General features: G+C 52.1%; 1 protein-coding gene across 21 annotated transcripts in view; it reads right to left on the bottom strand.

Moving 5' to 3' along the window:
- Positions 1-21,882, bottom strand: part of ERI3 (ERI1 exoribonuclease family member 3) — a 134,323-nt gene that overhangs the window by 9,441 nt on the left and 103,000 nt on the right. For 10 of the 21 annotated variants that reach the window (XM_024345226.2, XM_016961236.4, XM_054682309.2 and 7 more), the window contains one exon: positions 17,406-17,505. The exons of 2 other annotated variants lie outside the window; for them this stretch is intronic. In XM_024345226.2, coding sequence (XP_024200994.1) covers positions 17,406-17,505 — 100 coding nt within the window. Of the gene's footprint in view, positions 1-11,363; positions 11,530-17,405; positions 17,506-21,882 lie in introns of all 21 variants that reach the window. 9 more of the 21 variants (XM_016961252.3, XM_054682295.2, XM_016961217.4 and 6 more) reach the window with 1 other exon arrangement.

Raw genomic sequence — 21,882 nt, 5'->3', positions numbered from 1 at the left:
CAAAATGAGGACACTGAGATACAGAGAGGTTATGCCACTTGCCTGTGCTACCCCAGGCAGCCGGAAAGTTCCAGGACCTGTGACCCGGCCCCAGACCCACGTGCCAGCAGACTATCTGGAGACTTTCTTGTGAGTACATGCTATCAATCCAGACCATGGCCACCTCCCTCCCGAGAGACCTGCCTGCCACAACCTCTATATCCTGACCTTTTGAGAAATCTTGTTGCCAGCCTCTTCATTCTTTGACTTTAGCACTAATGGCCTTCTCCATTGTATCTAATTTCCACCCATTTTCACAGTAACACAGTCAACCTTTTAAATATCCTACTACTCTTCCTTTGAAATATTAAATCCAAATATCCCTTGTTTCTGACAATAACAATAACAAGGTTATTATCCAAAGTGCTTGGAGACCAGGAGTGTTTTGAATTTTGAATTTTTTTCAGATTGTGCAATATTTGCATATACATGAGATATCTTGGGGATGGGGATCCAAGTCTAAACACAGAATTCATTTATTTATGTTTCTTATACACTTTATGCACATACCCTGAAGGTAATTTTATATAATCGTTTATATAATTTTGTGCATAAAACAAAGTTTTGACGGCGACCCATCACATGAGGTCAGGTGTGGAATTTTCCACTTGTGGTATCATGCTGGCAGTCAAAAAGTTTCGAATTTTGGAGCATTCTGCATTGGGATTTTCAGATTAGGGATGCCTAACCTGTCTGTATACTTTTTTTTTCACTCACTGAAACCTTAAAATTTATACCCTTACTCTCTCCATATATATTGTCTCTCCTGTATTCACATTTTTCCTTGCCCACTTCTTTTTCTTTGAGTTAGAGCCCTACTCTGTCACCCAGGCAGGAGTGCAGTGGTTTGCTCATAGCTCACCGCAGTCTCGACCTCTTGGGGTCAAGCAATCCTCCTGCATCAGCCTCCCGAGCAGCTGGGACTACAGGTATGCCACCATGCCTGGCTTTTTTTTGTGTGTGTACATATGGGGTCTTGCTATGTTACCAAGGCTGGTCCTCCTACCCCAGCCTCCCAAAGTGCTGGGATTATAGACATGAGCCATTGGTCCCGGCCCTTGTTCACTTTTGATGATGTACCCAACAGCCACCCGCTTCTGCTCTGCTGGCAAAGCCCACTACCCCTTCAAGTAATCAGAATTAATCCTCTGTGGTCTGAGTCATTTTTGGTGATCCTTTCTCCCTTGCCAGTCATTGGCACAGGGATGGGCATGTGTTCTGGCTACTGAGACATGAGGGTAAGTTTGCTGAAAGGCCTTCAAGGAAAATTTCTTATCTCTTATGAAGACAAGCATGAGGGAAAAATAGTCCTTTATATTCTGCTGGATGTTTTCGTAACTGCACATAATGTCTGGGACTGCAGAAGCCATCTTCCAACCTTGAGGGGAGTTAGCCTATGAAGACCATGCTGAAGATGAAAGAAAAATGGAAACATATCTGGGTCCCTGATAACATTGCTGATATGCTGAATTAACCGACCTTAGGATCGCCTTACCGCCAAATTTCTTTTGTGAGATAATAAATCCCCTTATTTAAGATATTTAAAATTGGGGTTTATTTTTCTTGCAGCTGAAAGTATACTAACTGATACAGAATGTAAAGGCAGGAAGGAGAATGACATAAGGAATGGACCTTACAACATAGAACTCACTGAATAAAGGAGGTAGGCCGAAGGACAAAGAGGACACTGCTATTTCAGGCTGGGAAGTTGGTAACCGTTTTTTTCTTTTGCTCTCTTGAAACATTTGATCAAATTGTTTCTTGCTGTATCTCAGGACACAGGCTATGTTAGGAAAAAGGCTAAAAGAATCAAGTTTAGACTAAAACCCCAGTGAAAACAGAGAGGGAAGAAATATAGCTTTACTAAGAAAGGCATTCTATGAGTATGGCTTGCAATATAAGTTGACTAAACACCCCTCAGTTCCACAAAATCATCAGACTATTCAGACTTCTTCTTTCTTTCTGCCCTGCATTCTCGGCATGTGGTTTCCAATCCTCAGACTATTTCATAGTCCAAAATAGCTCCTGGAGCTCCAACCATCAAATCCACATTCCAGGAAAAAGAAAGGGGGAAGACGGGAAAAGGCAAGAATAGCGTATTTCCCAGCTGAGCTGTTTCCCTTTAAGTATCATTCCTGCAAGTCCCAGACAACACATTTCCTTTTGTTTCACCGGCCAGAGCTCAGAGACATGGCTGTACCTAGCTGTCTGGAAAACTAAAAACGTAGTCTTTTAACTAGGTACACACTGATTATTATACAGCGGTTCTATAATTATACAGGGGTTCTATTTAGTGAAAAAGAAGGGAAAAGTCATAGTTTCTGTCCTAGCAACGTAACTGACATGTCTGCCTTTGGAGCCTGGATTGCATGGTCCATCATTTCAGTCTTTTTCTTGCCAATCCTCAACTCTCTTATTCCCTTTTCCTTGTCACCCTTGCCTGGAAAAACCCAGACTCTGCCTTCTCTGTGCCTGCCACCTGGAGCGTATGACTAGAGAAAATCACAACCATATAGACTAGTGCCACTTACAAAATCAGAGTCATCAGCCTCAGCTGGGTATATAAAACTGCCCAGCCAATCTCCAGTGTTCCTGATCAGTGTGCACTCTCTCTCCCTTCACCCCTAGTGACAATTTCAAGTTTCTCTACTTTCCACAAATCTCAAATCCCCTGCCCTCAACATCACCCCAAACCCCTCACCCATGCAAACAATCTTATCTCCTACTCCACAGGAGCCACACAGAAGCCACTCTCCTGAGTTTGCCCCAGTCCTCTCCTCCTGTCACAAGAGAGGGCCAAGCCTGATGTCACTTTCTTTTTTTTTTTTTTTTTGAGATGGAGTTTCACTCTGTCGCCCAGGCTGGAGTGCAATGGTACGGTCTCGGCTCACTGCAACCTCTGCCTCCCGGGTTCAAGCGATTCTCCTGCCTTAGCCTCCAGAGTAGCTGGGACTACAGGCTCTTGCCACCACGCCCAGCTAATTGCCTGATGTCACTTTCTAAGCCCATCCCTCCACTCCAGCTGGGTAGGGTCCAACCCAGAATCCAGGCCTTTTCAGGGTCCACACATTATTGAGTACTCCTATTTCCACTGATACAGCTTCACTTTTTTCTTCTGCATTGGTTCCTTCACATTAGCATGTAAATATATTAATTCTCTCCCATCTTGGGAGTAAACAAGTCTCCCTTTAACTCCCTTTTCCATTGGCTAGTACCCAATCTCTCCTCCCTTTTAGAGGCAAACTTCAGAGTTGTTTACACTCAAGATCTTATTTCCTCATCTCCTACCTTGCGATCTGATCACTGCTCTACCAACACTGCTTTCTCTAATGATCCCTATGACTCATGAGGATGAAGCTTTTCAGGTTTTGATTGATAGACAATTGGTGAACAATCCACTCCTTGAAGCTCTCTTCCCTAGGCTTCAGTGACCCACTCTCACTTTTCATGCAATTCTCCTTGGTTCCTTTGGACACTCCCTTTCTTTTGATCACCTCGTAGATATGGATGTTGCTCAGAACTGTCATTGGTCTCTTCCCTTCTCACTCTCTCTCCGTGGGCAAACTTATCCCCTCCTGGAGCTTTAATTACCATATATTTTCCAATAATTTCTAGGAGCTTTAATTACCATATATTTTTCAATAATTTCTAAGCCCATGTTCCCATTACCAACATCCTGGTCCAGGCCACCATCATCTCCCATCTAGGTAACGGCAGTGCCCCTGCCAATCTTTCTTCCATGGTGTCCTTTTAAACCACCAATCTGGTCATTTCACTCCCTGTCTTAAAACCCGGGCTGGGCGTGGTGGCTCACGCTGTAATCCCAGCACTTTGGGAGGCTGAGGTGGGCAAATCACGAGATCAGGAGTTCGAGACCAGCCTGGCCAACATGGCGAAACCCCATCTCTACTAAAAATACAAAAAATTAGCTGGGCGTGGTGTCACCTGTAATCCCAGCTACTCGGGAGGCTGAGGCAGAACAATCGCTTGAACCCAGGAGGCGGAGGTTGCAGTGAGCCGAGATCACATCACTGCACTCTAGCCCGGGCAACAGAATGAGACTCTGTCTCAAAAAACAGCAACAGCAACAATAACAACAACATACCCTTCAATGAACCTGGAGCAGAAAAAGAACATTAATGGAAACACTGGTGAAATTAAAATAAGGCTTTTGAGACAGGGTTTCTTTCTGTTGCCCAGGCTGGAGTGCAGTGGCGTGATCTCAGCTCACTGCATCTCCGCCTCCCAGGTTCAGCCGATTCCCATGCCTCAGCCTCCCAAGTAGCTGGGATTACACGTGTGTGCCACCATACCCGGCCTAAGAGGCCCTTTAATGTAGCACAGTACCAATGTTAATTTTCTGGTACTGATAACTGTATTGTGATTATGTAAGATGTTAACATGAGGGAAAGCTGGGTAAGGGATACATAGAAACTTTCCTACAAATGTAAAATTAATTCAAAGTAAAAAGTTTAAGAGTCAAAAATTAAAACCACCACCACCAGCACCACTTCCAGTGGCTCCTCACCGCTCTCAGGACTGCTCAGCTAATCCCCATTAAGTTCAATATTGCCACCTTGCCTGACTCAGCTCCCAATGCATCCAAACCCCTTTATAAAAGTCTGAGTTCTGGACCTGTTTACATCTCTGGTCTCATCAGTCCCACTCCCCTGTTGTACAGCCAAATTCAGGCTCATTTGCACCTTGAGTTTTCAAGTCCTCACTTCTCACCTGGCTCATTGCCTTCACCTCTCAGGACCCAGGCTTGCTAGTGCTTCCTCTAGGTGCCTTCCCCCCATCCCGCCTTTGTGTTAGGAACCTCTTCTGTGTGCTCCCACAGCAGCCAATTCTCCGCCTATCGTAACTGCCTCTCCTTCACCTCCTGCTAGACCATGAACTCTTTGAGGGCACAGATGTTATCCACAGAGACACTCAAGAAATACATACTGAAAAGAAGAAAGGAAGGACTAGAGGAAAAGAAAGAGGGGCAAGATCACAGGCAAACCTACTCCAGCCCTGACATTTGCCACCCAAAGCCTTGACATGCCCAGGCCCTGAAACCCTGTCATGGTCTTTGTCTCCAGCTTCCAAAGCCCTGAAGGTTTCAGGCCCTTCCCCACCTCCGTTCACTTCTAGCATCTTGGTGTCCCCAGGACTTCACTGTGCCAGGAGACTGGCTAGGACCTGAGCTCTCATCTGTCTGGCCAGCCTGTCCTGCAAACCCAGGCAGCCAAGGGTGGCAGTGGTGGTGCTGGGGCGCCCCAGTCCTAGCCAGTGATGCCCTGGAGAAAGGCCTAGCTATGCCTAGGGACTCTGGGAAGGGGGGATGCCCTCCCTAAGCCGTGTCCCACCTGGTAAATATTTCATCCTCAAGCTGCTCAGCTAATCCCTATTAATTTCAATACCACCGCCTTGCCTGGCTCAGCTCCCAATGCATTATTTATCCCCTTTGTTTGTTTGTCGCTAACAGGTGGGCCCCAGCGGAGGCGCTGACTGGGGACAAGCCCACTCTATCACAGTGTGGCTGTGAATTAATCATGAGGACTAATGGGAACCACCTCAGCTCCAGGCACTTCCCTAGCTGCCTCCCCCTGCCCTGGCACCCAGGGGTGGGCCAGGGCCATCTCAACTCAATTTAACTCAATTCAAAGAGCATATTTTATTTACTATCTGCCTACACGTGTCAGACACTGTGCTACGCTTTGGGGATATAAGCCAAATGAAACAGACATTTCTTGCCCTCAGGGAACTTACAATCTAGTGAGGGAGACAGGCATTAAACAACTTTCAAACAAATAATTTCTTAATTACAATTGTGATTAAATGCTACAAATGGGGAGAGCAGGGTGCTGAGAAAAAGTACACGGGGAAAGGGGGACTTGATCAAGTCTAGGAGTCAGGGAAAGCATTCCTGAGGAAGCAAACTTTAAGCTGAGCTCTGAGGGATGAGGAAGAGTTAATTAGGTTGTGGGGTGGAAATATGGGGCTCTGGGGGAAAATAAAGCCACATGGGAAGGCAATAAGGTAAAAGAAGGTGTGGCAGGTTCCAAGAGATGAGGGAAGGGCGTGGAGTGTGGGGAGCAGGAGGAGAGTGGCTTAAGGGGGGCAGGAGAGGGCAGCAGAGGACAGAGGCTGTGAGTCTGTGCCCAAGTAGACAGGGACTCCCCCTAAGCTGACAAGGCTCAGAGTGGGGACACTCTTCCGCCAAAATGATCAAGCTGTCCTGATGGGTCACCATGGAGCCCTCCTGAACACAGGATTTTCACTCACCACCTCCAAAACACACACTCCCACTACCTCTGCCGACTTGAGCACCTGGTGATTTCTTGATCTTGTGCTTGTGGCCTTCTAAGGCTGTCCCTCGTGCTAGGCCCACCTCCTCCAGGGACTCCAGGAGTCCTACTTGCTCTTCTTGCCCACCCTTGAGGTAGTCAAGGGCATTAACCCTCAAATGGGCTGGTCAGGGGACTCAGGGGAGCGCCTGGCCTGGGGACTTGTGAGAAGACCTGCGTGAGCTTCTCAGCATCCTGAAGGCTTAGGTGCTTCCATGGAAGAACAGGGCTGGATCTGGCACCTCAACCCTATGGTAGAACCAGGAACACGGCTGGCAACATTGACGTGCCTCAGCCAAAAGTGCTCACTTCACCTCCCACGAAGGAGCATCTCTCACCTCTGAAGCCCTGGTACTGGCCTGGGCACCCAGAAGACCTCAGCAAACATTTTCTGAATGAATGACTGAACACAGGGAAGGCTCCATCATCTCCCACAATGATCTCTTTCCCAGACACTTCACTCAGAAACTTTTCTAGAAATTTAAATAGATGAAGGAGCAAATATGGGCCAAAGATTTTACAGTTCTTGCTTCCAGTGAGCCTGACAGAGGCCAGCATCAACCCCATTTTCAAGAGGAAGAAACATCCCATAGTGAATGACTTACCTAGTACCACTCAACCTTGAAGGCATGAGCCTTACACTGAATGAGGTCAGCCCAGCTCCAGGCTCCAGCATATCAAGATATGCTCCCTCTGTGGGTATTTCCCCAGGCACCCTAGCTCTCTAGAACAATCCTAAAAGGCACCTGGTTTATGAACTAGGTGCAGCTCTGCCAGGGCAGAGGCCTCACTGTGCACATGCTCAGGGTTTGTAATTCTATTCAAAGTGGCCACTTTGAAAATCCATATGTCTCCAGGCTCCCTGTACATCATGGTGTCAAGTCTTGGAGCAGAGGCATCCATCAGGGGCTCCCGAAGGCCACGGTCTGCATGCCCACGTGCCTGATCCCACCCACGTGCCTGGCCTTGGCTCCCGGCGGCCGGCAGCACTACCTTGTCCTGTGCACAGGCTCACTGTAGCCCTAGCCCGTCTGCTTGGCCCTGTCTTACCCTGGCCTTAGACTCCTCTGGGTGCCCTGCCTCACCCCTGCCCCAGAATACCTCCTCGGCCCTACGCGGCCTCTGCTCTTCTCTCTTGGAGCCAGGCAGCCAGCACGGAGGCAGCCTCGATAACTCGCTAACGTGCTGCCCATGCTGTTCTTAAAAATTTATGACTGTGCAACATGAAAAATCCGGCTGAGGAGCCATCATTAGCGGTGCTGCCTCCCTCCCCCACCAGAGCCACCCTTGTAAATTGAGATTTATGGCTGCGGCAGGCGGGGCGGGGGCGTGTGCAGGCAATGAGGATGTTGTGGGGGAGACAGGGAGAGACCAATGAGGCAGCCGCGGGGCCAGGGGCTCCCCCCTGCGGCAGCTCCGGTTTATCGCAGGCTGCAGTGATAATCCCTGCAGAGAGTAAGGGCCGGCCTGGGTGTCAGCGCAGCGCTAGATCCCGCCTAGCAGTGGGACGGGACAGGTCGGGGAGGGGCCTAAACCAATCACCGGCTCCTTTCGGTGTATAGGGCCAGATCTTGAGGTGCCAGGTTCCAAGCAAAGGCCTTTAGGGAAGAAGCATCATCGTTGCGGAGATCACAAGGCCTGGCCACCGGAGTCAGCTTCTCCCACCAGAAGCATCTGGGTTGGGCTGACTGTCCTATCCCAACCCAAGAGTGACGGGGAGGCAGGAAGGATGCCTGAGAGCCTCCTCTCCCCTTCCTCTGGTAAGATGGGCCCATGGAAGGGATATTCACAGCGAGAGTATAGGACTGAACCCCATCACATAGCCTCCCCCCACAGAGGCCAGACTGGGGCTGAAAGGAAAAGGAAGTGATCCCACAGCCTGCATCTACCCTGCAGGAGGAGGGGAGGAAGAGTCCCCTCCTCCTCCTCCCCTGCTCACTTAGCCCTGTCAGCCAGGCCATTATGAAATTGGGGTTTCATTTACAGACTAATTAAACATTACAGCTTGTTCACAATTACAACGCGGGGATGAGGGAGTAACTAATTACGGAAGAAATGAGCTAACATTTATCTCTGCTCCCACCCTCCCTCTCCCCACTGCTGCCCCCTCCCCCCCCCCAATCCAGCTTCCTCCCACTCCCTGGTCACTACCAACTCTCTAGGCTTATTTCCTAGGGTGGGAGACTGGAAGGGGCCTGGTAAACCCCAGCCCTGGACATAAGATCTAACTGCTATTCTTAGCTATTCTGGGAGAGGGGCTTAAGAACTCAGGGCCCTGTGGCAGGGGACAGTAGGTGCTTATGTGCAAGACCCTGTGGGTATGGCCTGTGATGGTATGGCCTGTGATGGTATGTGTGGCTATGATATCTGGTGTGGGGGTCTGCTCTGGGGTGTGTGACACTGCTGTGGGGCTGCAAGACTCTGCGTTATCTCCATCTTGTGGCAAAAGGTCTTGATGTGACTGCTGCAGATCACTGTGTGATGGGATATGAGTGTGAATGAATCACACCCTCAACCCTCAGCCCCAGGCCAGGATAGAAAAGAACTAAGCGGCTGCAGGAGGTGATGGTTAATGCAGGCCTGGGATATGGCCCCGAGAGCCCAGAGTCCAGAGCCCAAATTCCTGCTGGGAGGCCGCATTCACTCTCCTGCCTCAGAAGCAAGAGGGGCAGGGTTACCCTGCCCTGGGGCTCAGCTGGCCTGGCCTTGGCCTCTTGCCAGACGTTCCCTCTGGGGCCCAAGGAACCTCCTGGGGGCCTGGGGTGCCCCCTGTGGGCAGGAATCCTGGGGTCTGGCTGGCCTGCCGCAGGGTTTAATAATAGTAACAGTGAGTGTAAGCGTTTCCATCCTTCCTGTCTTTGGGCAGAAGAAAGGAAAGAGGAGGGAGAGGAGGGAGTGGAGGGAGCCGGCTGAAGGGAGGCTTTGAGGCCTCAGAACTCACATCAAACGGCAGGATCTGGGCCTAATTGTCTGACCCCTGCCCCTGCCTTCAATCAGCTCTGCGGCTCCCCGCCCGCCCCTTGCCTAACTAGCAGCCATGTTCTCCTCATTAGGACAAGCTCCCCTTTCACACGTGTCCCTGGACATGTCTCCAGCACTCCCAGCTCCCAGCCCTGCCTGGTGGGAGGGTACAGCAGGGACCCAGTTTTGGAGGGGCCTCTGGGACAGCTATACCCTCAGCCACCACAGCAGGCTGGCTTGGGCTACACCAGCCCCTCCTTGAGCTACATGGGCCTGGAGGCCGTGTGCTGGGACACACTTCTGCGCTGGCTCAGCTGCTGGGTACATTCTGTCCTCTGTGTGTCCTTGCTACAGCCCAACTGTCTCAGACACACAGCTCCTGAGAGCAGGGCCTATTTGATTCCAGTCCCCTTTGGCCTGGTTCAGCCTGGCTTGGGCTGGTTTAGCCTAGTAGGAGGTCTGAGTCAGGGTCTGTGTTCACAGGCTAGTAGCTGAATGAACTTCTCTGCCTACGGCACAAGGATGGCTCTCTTAAATGGATCCAGGCGTGGTGACATGTCGCGTGTCTGCAGCTGGTGGAATGGAAGGAAAGCAGTACTCATGGTGGTGAAGAACTCCAACCCTAGACTAGGAGAGATATGTTCAAATTCCTGCTCTCTCACTTCCTTGCTGAGCAGCAATCGGTCATGACAACCTTCTGGACCCTCAGTTTCCTCACATCCAGTAGAGATGACAGCCCTTATCACGGGGTTTGAGAATTCAATGAGAGAACAGATATAAAGCCCTCTGTACTAATACCTGGCCCTCAGCAAACGTAGAATGACACTGGTGTGATTCAGACCAGACCAAACAAATTCCCCTCTCTGCAGGCCACAGGCCCCACTTTGCCCAGTGGGGCCTAGGCCTGGTCAGTAGTGTCCAGGATGGGAGGAGCTAAGAGGAAGGGTCCAGAACCCTGCAGAAGGGTAGGGGCAGCCCCAGGGGGCACAGCTAATACTGAGGACAGAGCACCTATGCTGGAGCCAAAGCATAGGGAGGGATGTCCCACAGTAGCTGCAGGTGGAAGGGCAGGGCCCAGCTTAAGGAATGTCAGTTGGCATTAGGTCAGATGGGGTAGGTCAGCAGGGCTGGCCCATGAAGTGTGGATTGTCCCATGAGTACTGTGGGCCTGAAAGGAGGGGCTGCTGTGAATGCCACTGGAGTGAAAGCTGTCTGTGCCACTCTAGGGATTGATTCTCAGGGTACCAGGAACTGGGGGAGGGGCTGGCCTGGTCTGGGCCCTGACATTGTCTCTCACCTTAAACCAGTGGTAATGACTTGCAAATATTGATGAAAACACAAACTACAGATATTGTGTTTTCGGGGAGTGAAGGTGGGGAGAGGGGATAAGGAGGAAAATAAACTGAAATGAAGTCCGGTTATCTCCCATCTGTGGCTGCTCCTAATCCCCCAGCCCACAGGAATCCAATGCAGTCCCTTATCTGCCCTGTCAATCACTCAATCACCGCCCAGTGCTTGGTGGGCACCGCACGCCCTCACACACACTCAAACACATGCTCACACATGCACACACGTGCACACACTTCACTGACTCTTGCTCTAACACTCCCACCCACCCCCAGCCCATTACTCCTCTGAGCAGGAGCAGCCAGCACGCTGGTCCTGCCAGATGGATGCAATTTGCATAATATCAGCAGCGGAGGCTGCAAGATCACCAGGGGTCAGGGCGCTGACATCCCCGCACAGTCTATCTGCAAGTGCTAATTTGGCCGGCATTGATCTGTCTTTCTGATTTCTTTGTCATTTAAGTCTGTGATGGTTTGACAGGAGATAGAGAGAGAGACAAGGGGAGGCGAGGCCGGGGCCTGGGGCTAGGAAGGTGGGGAAACAAAGATTGTACTTCCTAAAGAATCAAACACACATAACACATACATACATACATACATACATACATACATACATACATACAGGAGAACCTTCTTCCATCCATCTGTCCATCAACTCACCCACCCATCTAGTCCATCAACTCACCCATCCATCTAGCCATTCTTCCATCTATGGTTGCTACTGAAGAAGAGTCTGGTGTCTGGCAAGAACCAATTCCTCAGATGTCTCTGGGGCTCCAAGGGGGTCAGCTCAGGAAGGAAGGAGCCAGCACCCTCTCCCCAGGCACTATCCAGGCAGGCCAGTGCAGACCCTGTCAATGATGGGAGAGTTAACCCTTCTCATGACCATCCATCTCCCTAGCTTCTCACTTTCTTAGGGCCACACCAGAAAGAACTGGATGGGAGGGGGCAGTAGTGTACAGTAGTACTGTGCTCTGCCCTTCCCCACAAGGCAGCTGGGCTGACTCCTCCCCTCCCAGCCCTGAAGGTGGCCAAAGCTGGGGGAAGCAGGCAAGGTACCTCTCTGGAAGGACATCAAGGTCTGTAGAGGCCTCACATCAATGCATCACCACTCAGGTCATCTGAAGCCCAGAAGACTTCATGAATCTCACTGATTCTGAGGCTCTCTAGTTGAGCCAGAAAGTCCCACATCCTATCAGATCTAAATGCTACCTCCTAAACCCTCAGCCAAAGTCCTCACATTCTTCCTTGCCTTGAGTGGGGGTCCCCCACAGGAATGGGGACACTGCCGGGCTAGATGTCATGGAGAAAGGGGATGGGAGGAGAAGACTGCAGCTCTGGGAAGCAAGAACCCTCTGCAGAGAGGTGGACATGGTCACTCTGTCAAGGGATGCAGAGGGGCTTGAGGCTTCCCAGAGGTGCAAGGCCCCCTCCCCCAGGCCACAGTGGCTCTATCTTGGTACCACCCCCTTTCCTTGCCTATGGCAGCAGGAATAGGGTGATCAGAAGGAACTCCCTGCTGGGCAAGAGGGGGGCTGGTGTTTGGTGTGTGCTAATCCTGGGCCCGAGGTCTTCAGAGGGACCCGGGAAACTTCAAGGAGGGAAGGCAAAGCTGTACTGCAGACGAGCTCATTAGCCAGCACCCCCCCCACCCCACCCCCCCCCCCCCCAACGAGGAGGAGGGCGGGCAGCCCAGTGAGCGTGGCGGCAGAGGCGGCAGAGAAAAGGCTGTCACTGTCCTTTCTTCCTTTTGGTAATAGCGTCTCCCTGAGCCGACGATTCTCCCGCAGTGACACCTCTCATGGGCACTAATGAGATCTGTGTCACAGAGCTAATGCGTTCTGACTGGACTCTTGATAGACACCCCACTCCTTCAGGGGAGACCACAGGCCAGCCCACTGCCCCCCTGGGGCCCAGGCCCCCACCCTGCCACCTGCCAGCCCAGCTCTCTTGCCAAACAGTTCTGGGTAGCAAGCTCTTGAGAGTCCACTTGGTTTCTGGCCATGCCACCTGTACCACAAGCCTCAGCGGGATCCTTCTCCATCCCAGAGCAGAGGGGACAAGCTCCTAGGCAGGACCACCCAGCCGGGCATCAGGGAAGGTTCCAGTTACTCTCCTAGCCAGCTGAAACCAGCAGTAGTCTGTGAGGCCTCCAAGTTACAATAGCAGGTGAGATTTTACTGACATTTCCTGTGCAGATTTCCAAAAAAGAAGGGAAGGAGGCCCAGGCCCTGCCCTTAGAGAACCCAAGTACGTAGGGCCAGATCATTACCTCTGACAAATTATAATAGGGCCCAAGTGTCTGTTTTGAACACTCATACTGGGAGGGCCAGGCGAGATTCCCAGAGGAGGTGGCCCCTGGAAGATTAGCAGAACTTTCCTGGGCCATGAGGCAGAGAACTGAAATCACAAAGAACCGTCAGGGCCAGAAGGAGGTCAGATGCCAACAATTGCAGGTCCCTGGCTCAGGGTGACTGTAGCAGCAGAGAGAGAGTGGTGATGCTGCCTTTGCTTTCTTCCTCAGCTGCTGCTACCGAAGGTCTGTTCAGGCCTGCGTGTTTCACTTGACGCTGAGGGAAATGAGGGAAGCAAGCTTGTTTTCTTCCACATCGTCTCTATTGGTAGCGCAAAGCCCAATACCAAAAGGGTGCTTCATAGTTCCACAGTGATAACAACACAGGCTCTGCACTCAGATGGGCTTGGGTTTGAATCCTGGCTCCTCAACCAACTGGCTGTGTGACCTTAGGCAGTTCACTTCACTGAGACTCAGTTTCTTCATCTATAAAATGGGAATGATGATGCCTGCCTTCATAAGACTGTTGTGAAAACTAAATTAGTTAACATAAAGTGCTTCCAAATAATATGAGTGCTTACTGCCCCTTTGCTGAAATGAATGAAGAACCACTCAGCAGTCCCCTGTGGAGGCTGCTCTCCCTCAGAGCCTGTGGTCCAAACTAAGGATGCTGACAGAGACCATCGGCAGCCCTGGAGTCAGCAGTTCTAGATGCATGCAGGCCCTACTCACCACAACCTGCTCTGGCACCATGCTGTTCACCAGTCTCCCAAGGCCAAATCCGCTACCCCAGGAGGAAGTGCCCTCCCCTGACTATGATGTCACGCTGACAAGCCTCCAGCAGCCTTTCTGTCCAGTGCTGCATCACCTCCGGACCCTCCTTGGCCATCCCTAAACCTGACTTCACCCTCAGTCCCCAGGGCCAAGCCCACGACTCCATTTGTGAGCTCTGTGGTGGCAGAGCACTGTGTCTGCCATTGTTACCAATACATTTCTAGCACCTACCATGGTTCCTGATATATGGTAGGTCCAAGGTAGTGTGTACTGAATGAAAGAAAGTTTTACCTGGTGTCCCACCTCTATTTCCAGGGCCGATGCACTCTTGCTTACCTTGCTGCCCCTCCCCTTCAGCCTCCTTGTCTGCAGTCTCTCCTCACTAGTCCTTCCCCTACAAACTATGAGCATCCTCTGACTGAAGCCAACACTGACCATGTAACTCCCCTGCCCAAAACACTCCTACAGCTTTCCCACGCACAACCATCCTAGTAGCCCCCTCCCCTACAGCCTGAGCCCCTTCCCCACACCCGTCACCCCAAGTCTGCCTCCGTGTTCTCTCAGCACCTCCACACCACCCATGCCACACCCCTGTGGCACTGCAGGAGGACTGAGCAGACCCTGGACATGGCTCAGCTGTGGGATCTGCAGCACCCTTGCCTGGAAGCCACCCAGTGCTGCCTTACCCCCCCCAGCCAATACACATACCACTCCCCACTCCAGGCTGGCAGCTCCTCACACAGTTAATTAGCACCATGTCACTAAGGACCAGCCTGAGTGGCCAGTGACAGGAGCTGACCTCTGACCCCCAGGGCTGGGAAGCAGTCCACATCAAACTCTTACAGCGCGACCCTTTTAGCACGCACAGTAACTCGGGGCATCGCCAGCTGAAGCTCATTAAAGCTGTCTCTTTGGTGCGAGGGCCATTAACCTCACTGCTCAAAACCCACGCCTCCCCTTCCCCGCCTCTCCCAGCCCAATTAATGCCCTGCATCCTCCCTCCCTTCCAAGCACCCTCACCCACACCTCAGAGCCAGCCTGGAGGTGGCAGGGCAGCCCTCTTCATTCAAAGACTACAAAGACCAAGTGTCAAGAAGCCCAGTGTCCTGGGGAGCCGCTGGTGCTGGCAACAGAGTAGGGAGCCCCTTCAGCCCCATGGTGTGCCCAGCACTGCATGAACACTTTCCCCAGGGGACTCACTGAGCCTTCCCAACAACCCAGAGAAGCAGGTGGCATTGTCCTTCATCTAAGGTCACAGGGTTCTGGGTGGAAGAACCAGAACTACTTCTGGCTCCAAAGCCCTTACTCCATTGTCACTCAGAGCCTTGGGCTGCCCCATAGGGCCCAGCCAGATGAAGAAACCTTCTCTGAAAAAGGAAGGGACACCTCACAGGTCCTAACCTAGGGTCAACAGGTGAACAGACAACAGGGGCATTGCTGAGTCTCAAGAAGCACAAAGAGTGGGAACGAGGAACCCCTTCTCACACACACACCCTGGGATAGATGATAGAAGGGGCACCCAGATAAAGTATATGTGGGGTGCATTAACCCAGGCTGTCCCTAGCCCCCAGCCAGTTCTTCCTTCCCTGGACCAATGCAAGTCTTCTCACTGGTCCTCTTTGGTTCCTCCCTTTCCCATCACTCTTTCATTGATTCATTTACTCACCTACTCATTCATTCAACCACCCATATGCATTTATTGAGCACCTACTAAGAACTAGTTTTGTGCAACACAAACTGCCTCATTGCTTCTGAATCAGGGCTTTGATCACGTCATTCTCTCACTCACAAACCTCCTATGTCTCCTCAAAACTGCAGGAAAAGTCCACACCCTTTAACCAGGCATTCAAGGCCTGCTTATATCTCTGTTTATTTTCTAGCTGCTTCCTAACCCAAATTTGCCACTCTAGTCATGGGAAGCTTCTTGTAGGTGTCTGAACTTGTCCTCAACACACTGGGTTTCTCATGCCCACAGGCCTTTCTACTGAGTCCTCCTATCTAAAATACCCTTCCCCCATTTTTCTGCCCAGCAAACTCCTATTCATCTTTCAAAGATCCCAATTCAAGTGTCCTCTTCTCTAGGAAACTTCCTGCTGAACTCCCAGGCATATTACACTGCTGGGTTTGGCGTCTTCTCTAGATTGTTTGGAAAACATCTGTGAAACATCTATGCGAGGGAACAGCAGTTATGGTGGAGCACCCCCACTTCCCCAGGCCTGTTGGTCACTTCCTCTTAGCCTGTGCCCTGGGAAACCCTTGAGATGTCCCAACAAGAATATGGGGGCATCCCTCCTGGGGTGAGATGCCCCCATATCACTACCTCTTAGTGAGAGGTAACTGAAAAAGTAGAAGCTACTTGGCAACTGAGGAGAGGGAAAACCACCTTTGGGGCAACCCAGGTGTTTTCTGTCACAGCCCTTAGTACCCTGGGTGGCAAGCACCTATTTCAGTCCCTGTCTCTTCCCAGGATGTGAGCTCACTGAGAATAGAAACTTCTACTTAGCATGCCCAGCATCCACAAGGTACCAGTGAATGTCTGGAATGGATAAAGGATCTACTCTGAAGGAGGTGACTGGGTCCTTTGGTCCTGGTATTCTCTCTCCAGTCACCCCCCACAATGATGCGACCCCAAAGGCTCACAGGTTGTGGTAATGTCAGCACACTGCCCAGAGATACTCTGGCTCCTCCCCACTTGGAACAAGGCCTATGCTTGGTCAGGTGCCCCACCTGAGAGCATCTGCATGCACACATGTGCATATGCAAACAAAATAAGATATACAGAACTGAACAGACACACCTGACAGATACACACACAGACTGGTAGCTGCTTCCACACAGACTCATGCCCTCAGAAAAATACAGATATACTGTTACACGCTCCCCAACAGACATGTATAATCATGGACACATTATACTCTGAGTCTGACACAGAGACATACAGCTAAAGGTGTCACACATATGCAGACACACAGATACAGACAGATAACATATTCATACTGATAGATCAGAAACTAACAAAACCTCCAACTGCCTGGAATCATAGCCACTCCAGTTTCCTTCCAAACAAGAATCCCCTTGAGGGTATACCCCCATTTGGTACCCCAAGTGGACCCCCTCAACCCAGGCACCGCTCAATGGAGGCTGCTGCTCCTGCGGGGGAGTCAATACCCTGTGGACGGAGTCATCGGTCAGAAGGACCCCGACTAATTAAAAGCTGGTGAGGTTTAAATAATTCATCTCCTTAACTCCCATTGATCGTCCAGTTTAGTGGCCACAGACTTGAAACAATATTAAACAGCCTCCTCCAGCTCCATGGGGGGTGGGTAAGCTGACATGTCCCCACCCGCTGAGGACATTGCCCACTAGAGATGCAGCCAGTGAAGGGGGACCTTGGCCTGAGTCCAAGGCCACCTGTGACTCACCGAAAGCCCAGACCCCAGCCTCCTCCAAAATACCACTTTGAGTGGTGAGTGGTGCCTTCCAGTGGTCCCATTCAGTAATTTTCTCATGCCACCCCCCTTCCGCCATCCCCCCACCTATGTAGAGAGCCCTGTTGGGGCACTGAATGAGCCATGGAAACTCTCTATGTGCCTGGGGACTGGGGCACGCGGGCAAGGGACGATGGATGGAGCTGCCGGGGGAATATGCGAAGGGACTGACCAATGCCGCTGTGGGGCCGGCCTATGTGTTGCAGGCTGAGGCCCTTGTTCATGTCTAGAAGTCCATTCTTGGGCCAGCAGCCCATGGCGAAGCTGTAAGCCTGGAAGACAGGAGGCAAGTGGTTAACGGAGGCCCTGACCCTCTGAACCAACCCCACTCACAAGGTCTTCCCCCCACCCCCCAAATCTTTCCAACAAGGAATCCCTCTCATAATGCCATCTCGTGAGAGTCCCTTCTCCACCCAGGTCCTCCCCCAACCCAGCAGAAACTCCCTTCCTTCTCCAGAGTGCCTTTTCTCCTGGGCTTCTCCCCATCTGAGTCCCTGGCCCTCAACGGGTGCCCCTCACCAGGACTCCTCTCTAAGGAGTTCCCGTTCACTAGGCTCCTCCTTCTCAGGAGCCCTCCTCTCACAAGGGCATACCTGCACCTTGCACCCCTCCTTAGGATCTCCCCTTTCCGGAGCCCCCAGCACTTTGCTGGGCCTCCTCCTCACAGTATTACTGTTCACAAAGACTAGCTTCAGGCAGGACCTTGGAAACCAGTGCATCCAAACTGCACTCCACAGACAGAAATGTTGAAGTGAGAGCTGGCCAGCAAGGTGCCATGGTCAAGGTGCTTTTGACCACAAGCAGGCCAGGCTATGGAAGGATCTGGGAGCTTTGTGGTGGCTCAACTGAGGAGAGGAGTAAGGTCACTTGGTCAACTCAAGCAGCTGGGAGGGGTGTACATGGGTCGTGTGTGTGTATGTATGTGTGTGAGAGAGAGTGTGTATGTGTGTGTGTGTGTGTGGTAGGGGGAGCAGATGCTCTGCTGAAGGTCAAGTGCTCACTTATGCATATTCAAAGCGGCCACCCATCGATCTGTACTTAATTGTTTTCCTGGGGTTGGGGAAGGAAGTGCTGGGGGCATCGATCTGCTCAGGCCCCAGCACTCCATTGCCCCCCCTCCATCCCCTTCCCTCACCACCTGGCTGCCAGCAACCTCCACCTGGGGGGGGACACATGGCAGCTCAGGGGCAGCGCCTTCCCTTACAGTCCCTTTTAGCCATGACTGACCTGATGCCACAGATGAGGAAACTGAGGCCCAGAAAGAAGAGACTTAACATAGGTTAGATCACTATGAAGTAGCCAAATAGGATTTAATTCCTGCTCAGCCTGTTAACCAAATCCTGGGCTTCTCCGGGTAGGCCTGGTAGCTAGTCGGGCCTTCAAACATTACCCATCCCCTCACTTTAGAAGTCCCCAAACACCAGGCTGCCCTTCTACCAGTGGCAGGACAGCGTACAGGGCAGTGGTCAGAATGAAGCTTGGGTGAGTTTCCAGAAGTTGGATAGGGGGTCCAGTGATGGAACCAAAGTGACTGCCAGCTGTGAGTAGATGAGCACCGCAGTGGTCCAGCCCTTTGCTAGTCCCAGGAGGTCTCCATCCCACTAACACACGGGGGAGAGGGCCCAGCACAGGGTCAGAAACACAAAATGGGAGGCTGCACACAGTGTCTGTGCCAGGGCCCAGGGCCCAGATTCTGTGTGCACCCTTCCTTTCCAGCTGCAGGAACCAACACTCCAGCCCCATGGGTACTAGGAGGCTAGGAGAGAGTGTACTTAAACCTTAGCACCCTCTAAAGCCATTCTCCTTGACCGCAGAGGTACCAGCCACAGCCCAACTTCCCAGCCAGCCTTCCCCCACCCTTTCCCAGGCCACAGCTGAACCCACAAATCAGGGGCTGAGTGTGAGGCTCAAGGACAGGGGAGAAGATGCTGGCCCAGAGCCAAGGCAGAGCTGGGATGGAGGCAGTGAGGGAAGCAGCCAGTGGGTGGTGCATAGCCAGAGGAGCCGCTGAGCCTGGTCAGGGCTGAGGCTGGAGCGCAGTGGGCCAGAGAGCAGTGGTGGCCGCCTTTCAAGTACTTTAAAATCACTTACAAAGGCCGGATTAAACGATCAGAAATTCCATTTAATAGGACAAATAAAGAAATAACAATCTACTCTATCAGCCTGGAGAAGACGAGCTGGATGGGTTTTTTTCCCCTCTAAAAAGGAAAAAGGGAAGGAAGGGGGAAAAAAGAAGGATAATGTGTGTTTACTCAAGCAAAGAAAAAAATATTTAAGTGATGTCGGGGAGAAGATTGCAGTAACTAGTGAAGAATAACATCGTCTACTTTGCTGTCAAATCACACCCGAATTTCAGTAATAGATTCTCGGCTGACACTCAATTCAATTCGAAGGTGATCCTGCTTTATCCCAGCCCATCAAATATTAAACACTTGCATTAGCAGGTGCTGCCGCTTCCCGGCTTAAAGCGACGGGCGGGCGGCAGGGCTGCCGAGGCCCCTCTGCTCTGCTTATGGCTCGGGGACAGGGCAGCTCAACGTTATCTGCACGTCATCCTGAGTCTTATCGCAGCTAAGCGGGAAGACCACTTCAGATAACATTAGATGCTTGCCCCACCGTGTCACCGTGATTAGATTATTATTGTAATTATGACTCCCCAAGATCTTCCACAGACTGGGACGTGTGAAAGGGGGACGGAGGACAGCAGAGCCCAGGAGGGCCAGGCTGGACCAGGGAAAGCTGGGCCCCTGGCAGGAAAGCGAAGGTGCCAGGAGAGGAGGCAACCCGGTCCCGCCTGACAGATGCCTTTCAGGAAGGGCAGTCTGGCTTGTCAGAGCGAGGGCGAGATGAATTGGCGTCTCCACTGCGGCCACGGGTGTCATGCCGCACAGTTTCATATTCCCAGATAAGGCGTGATAACCAATTGCTGCTGTGACATGGCCTCATCCAGCACTTCCTCAGGGGGGGCATGGGGCAGGAGAGGGGGTGGCGCATGCACATGGGTCTGCCAAGCTCCTAATAAGAGGGATTTAATTTTTACAAATGCTGCTTCCAGCGGGACCTTCACATACCAGCCAAAGTCCAAAATGATATTAAAAACGGTTAATTAAAACTGCTCTCCCTCAGCCTGGGCTCTCCCGCTGTTGGCCCTGCTGAGAGCCCTGGCACGTCTTCCCCAGGTACTGACACATGCACCTGCAGAGCCTAACCTTCAGATGTGACCACCAGCCTCACGGGGCCACCCTAAGCATAGTACCAGGGCCCAGCACCTCATGCTCCCCCCAGCTCCTGCCATCTTGGGTACTGCTTAGGCACAGCCAACAGACGCAGATAGCTGCCCACAAAACACAGGTGGTCCCACAGCAACCTGTGCTCCTGCCAACATATGGTCTGCCAACATATGGTCTGGATCCTCACACCTGCTACCCCGCTGCACCTGTAGTCATCTGTGCCCACCACTCACTTTTAAAGCCCATGCCTCTCCCCACAAGATATGCAGGCCATGGAGTGGCCCAAGCGCATATATGCTGGCATGCCACAAATGCATTGGACTTGCCCTCAGGCGACTGCCACACTTCCATTACTTGCTCCCTCCATTCGCCCTCCTTAAGAGATTGGATCTGTCTACAAATCTCAGCAGAGACCTTCCTGGGAGTCCTGATCAGGGTGAGGTGTCATGGGCTATGTCTCAGAGATTCCGGCTGAGGAGCCACGGCTGGCACTCAGAGACCCATCAGAGCAGGAGGATCAGCAAGGCTGAGCCCTTTGGATTGCCTACGGGGGACAATGAAGACAAGCAGACCCTGGTGAGATTGGAGGAGGCTAGGAAAGCTTCCTGGAGGGAGTGGTACTGGCAGGCTGGGACGGTTTGACAGGTGGCAGGGGAGTACAACATTCCAGACAGAAGGCACAGCAAAGACAAAGGAAAGTGGCATGAGCAAGCACAATAAAGGCTTGGGTGTGGCTGGGACAGCCAAATTAGAGAGGGGAGCCACATCTGAAGGCACTGCGTCTCAACTCTGCGTACCTGGCAGCAACATGGCATCAAGGGGCCTTGTGTCTATCTCTTTACTCCTGCCTGCTCCCTCTCACTGCTCCCTTCCCTCTCCTGCCAGCTTGGGGGAATGGGGGTATGGGGCCCAGAAGCTTTCTGATCTTGATCAGTGTGGGGGCAGGAATCTGCTTTAAGAGCTCTCTCCAAGAGCTTGTGCCCAAGCCTGTTTCCCAAAGCTGCTTCCAAATCCTCTGGGTGCCACTTCTTTGGCTGCATCTCTCTCAGCCATCAGGGTCCACCTGCCCAGCTATGCACAGTCAGCACCTAGCCCCTGGGGTTCCCAGACAGAGGGTGGGGCAGGTAGGAAGATGACTGAGGTGCTCCTGAGTCCTGTCCAGGGCAGGTACTGATGCGAGCCACAGGGACAGGTGGAGCTGGCTGAGGTGAAAGATGCTGGGCCTACCAAGCCAAACCACCTCAGCCCTGTGCCAGGCAGGCACGCACACACTCTTCCCTTCCCCTGGGCTGCTGCAATTTCCATGCACAGGGAAGCAGGTGCCGAGCTGCTCCCGGCTGGCTCTCCCCTCTCGTGGCTCTGCCCGCCTTGGCTGCTGCCCCATTAGCTTAGTGGCCAGCCATCTGCGACGGGCCTGCC

Source organism: Pan troglodytes, chromosome 1 (assembly GCF_028858775.2).
Source record: "Pan troglodytes isolate AG18354 chromosome 1, NHGRI_mPanTro3-v2.0_pri, whole genome shotgun sequence".
Classification (NCBI taxonomy): domain Eukaryota; kingdom Metazoa; phylum Chordata; class Mammalia; order Primates; family Hominidae; genus Pan; species Pan troglodytes.
This window is presented reverse-complemented; position numbering and strand designations above follow the sequence as displayed.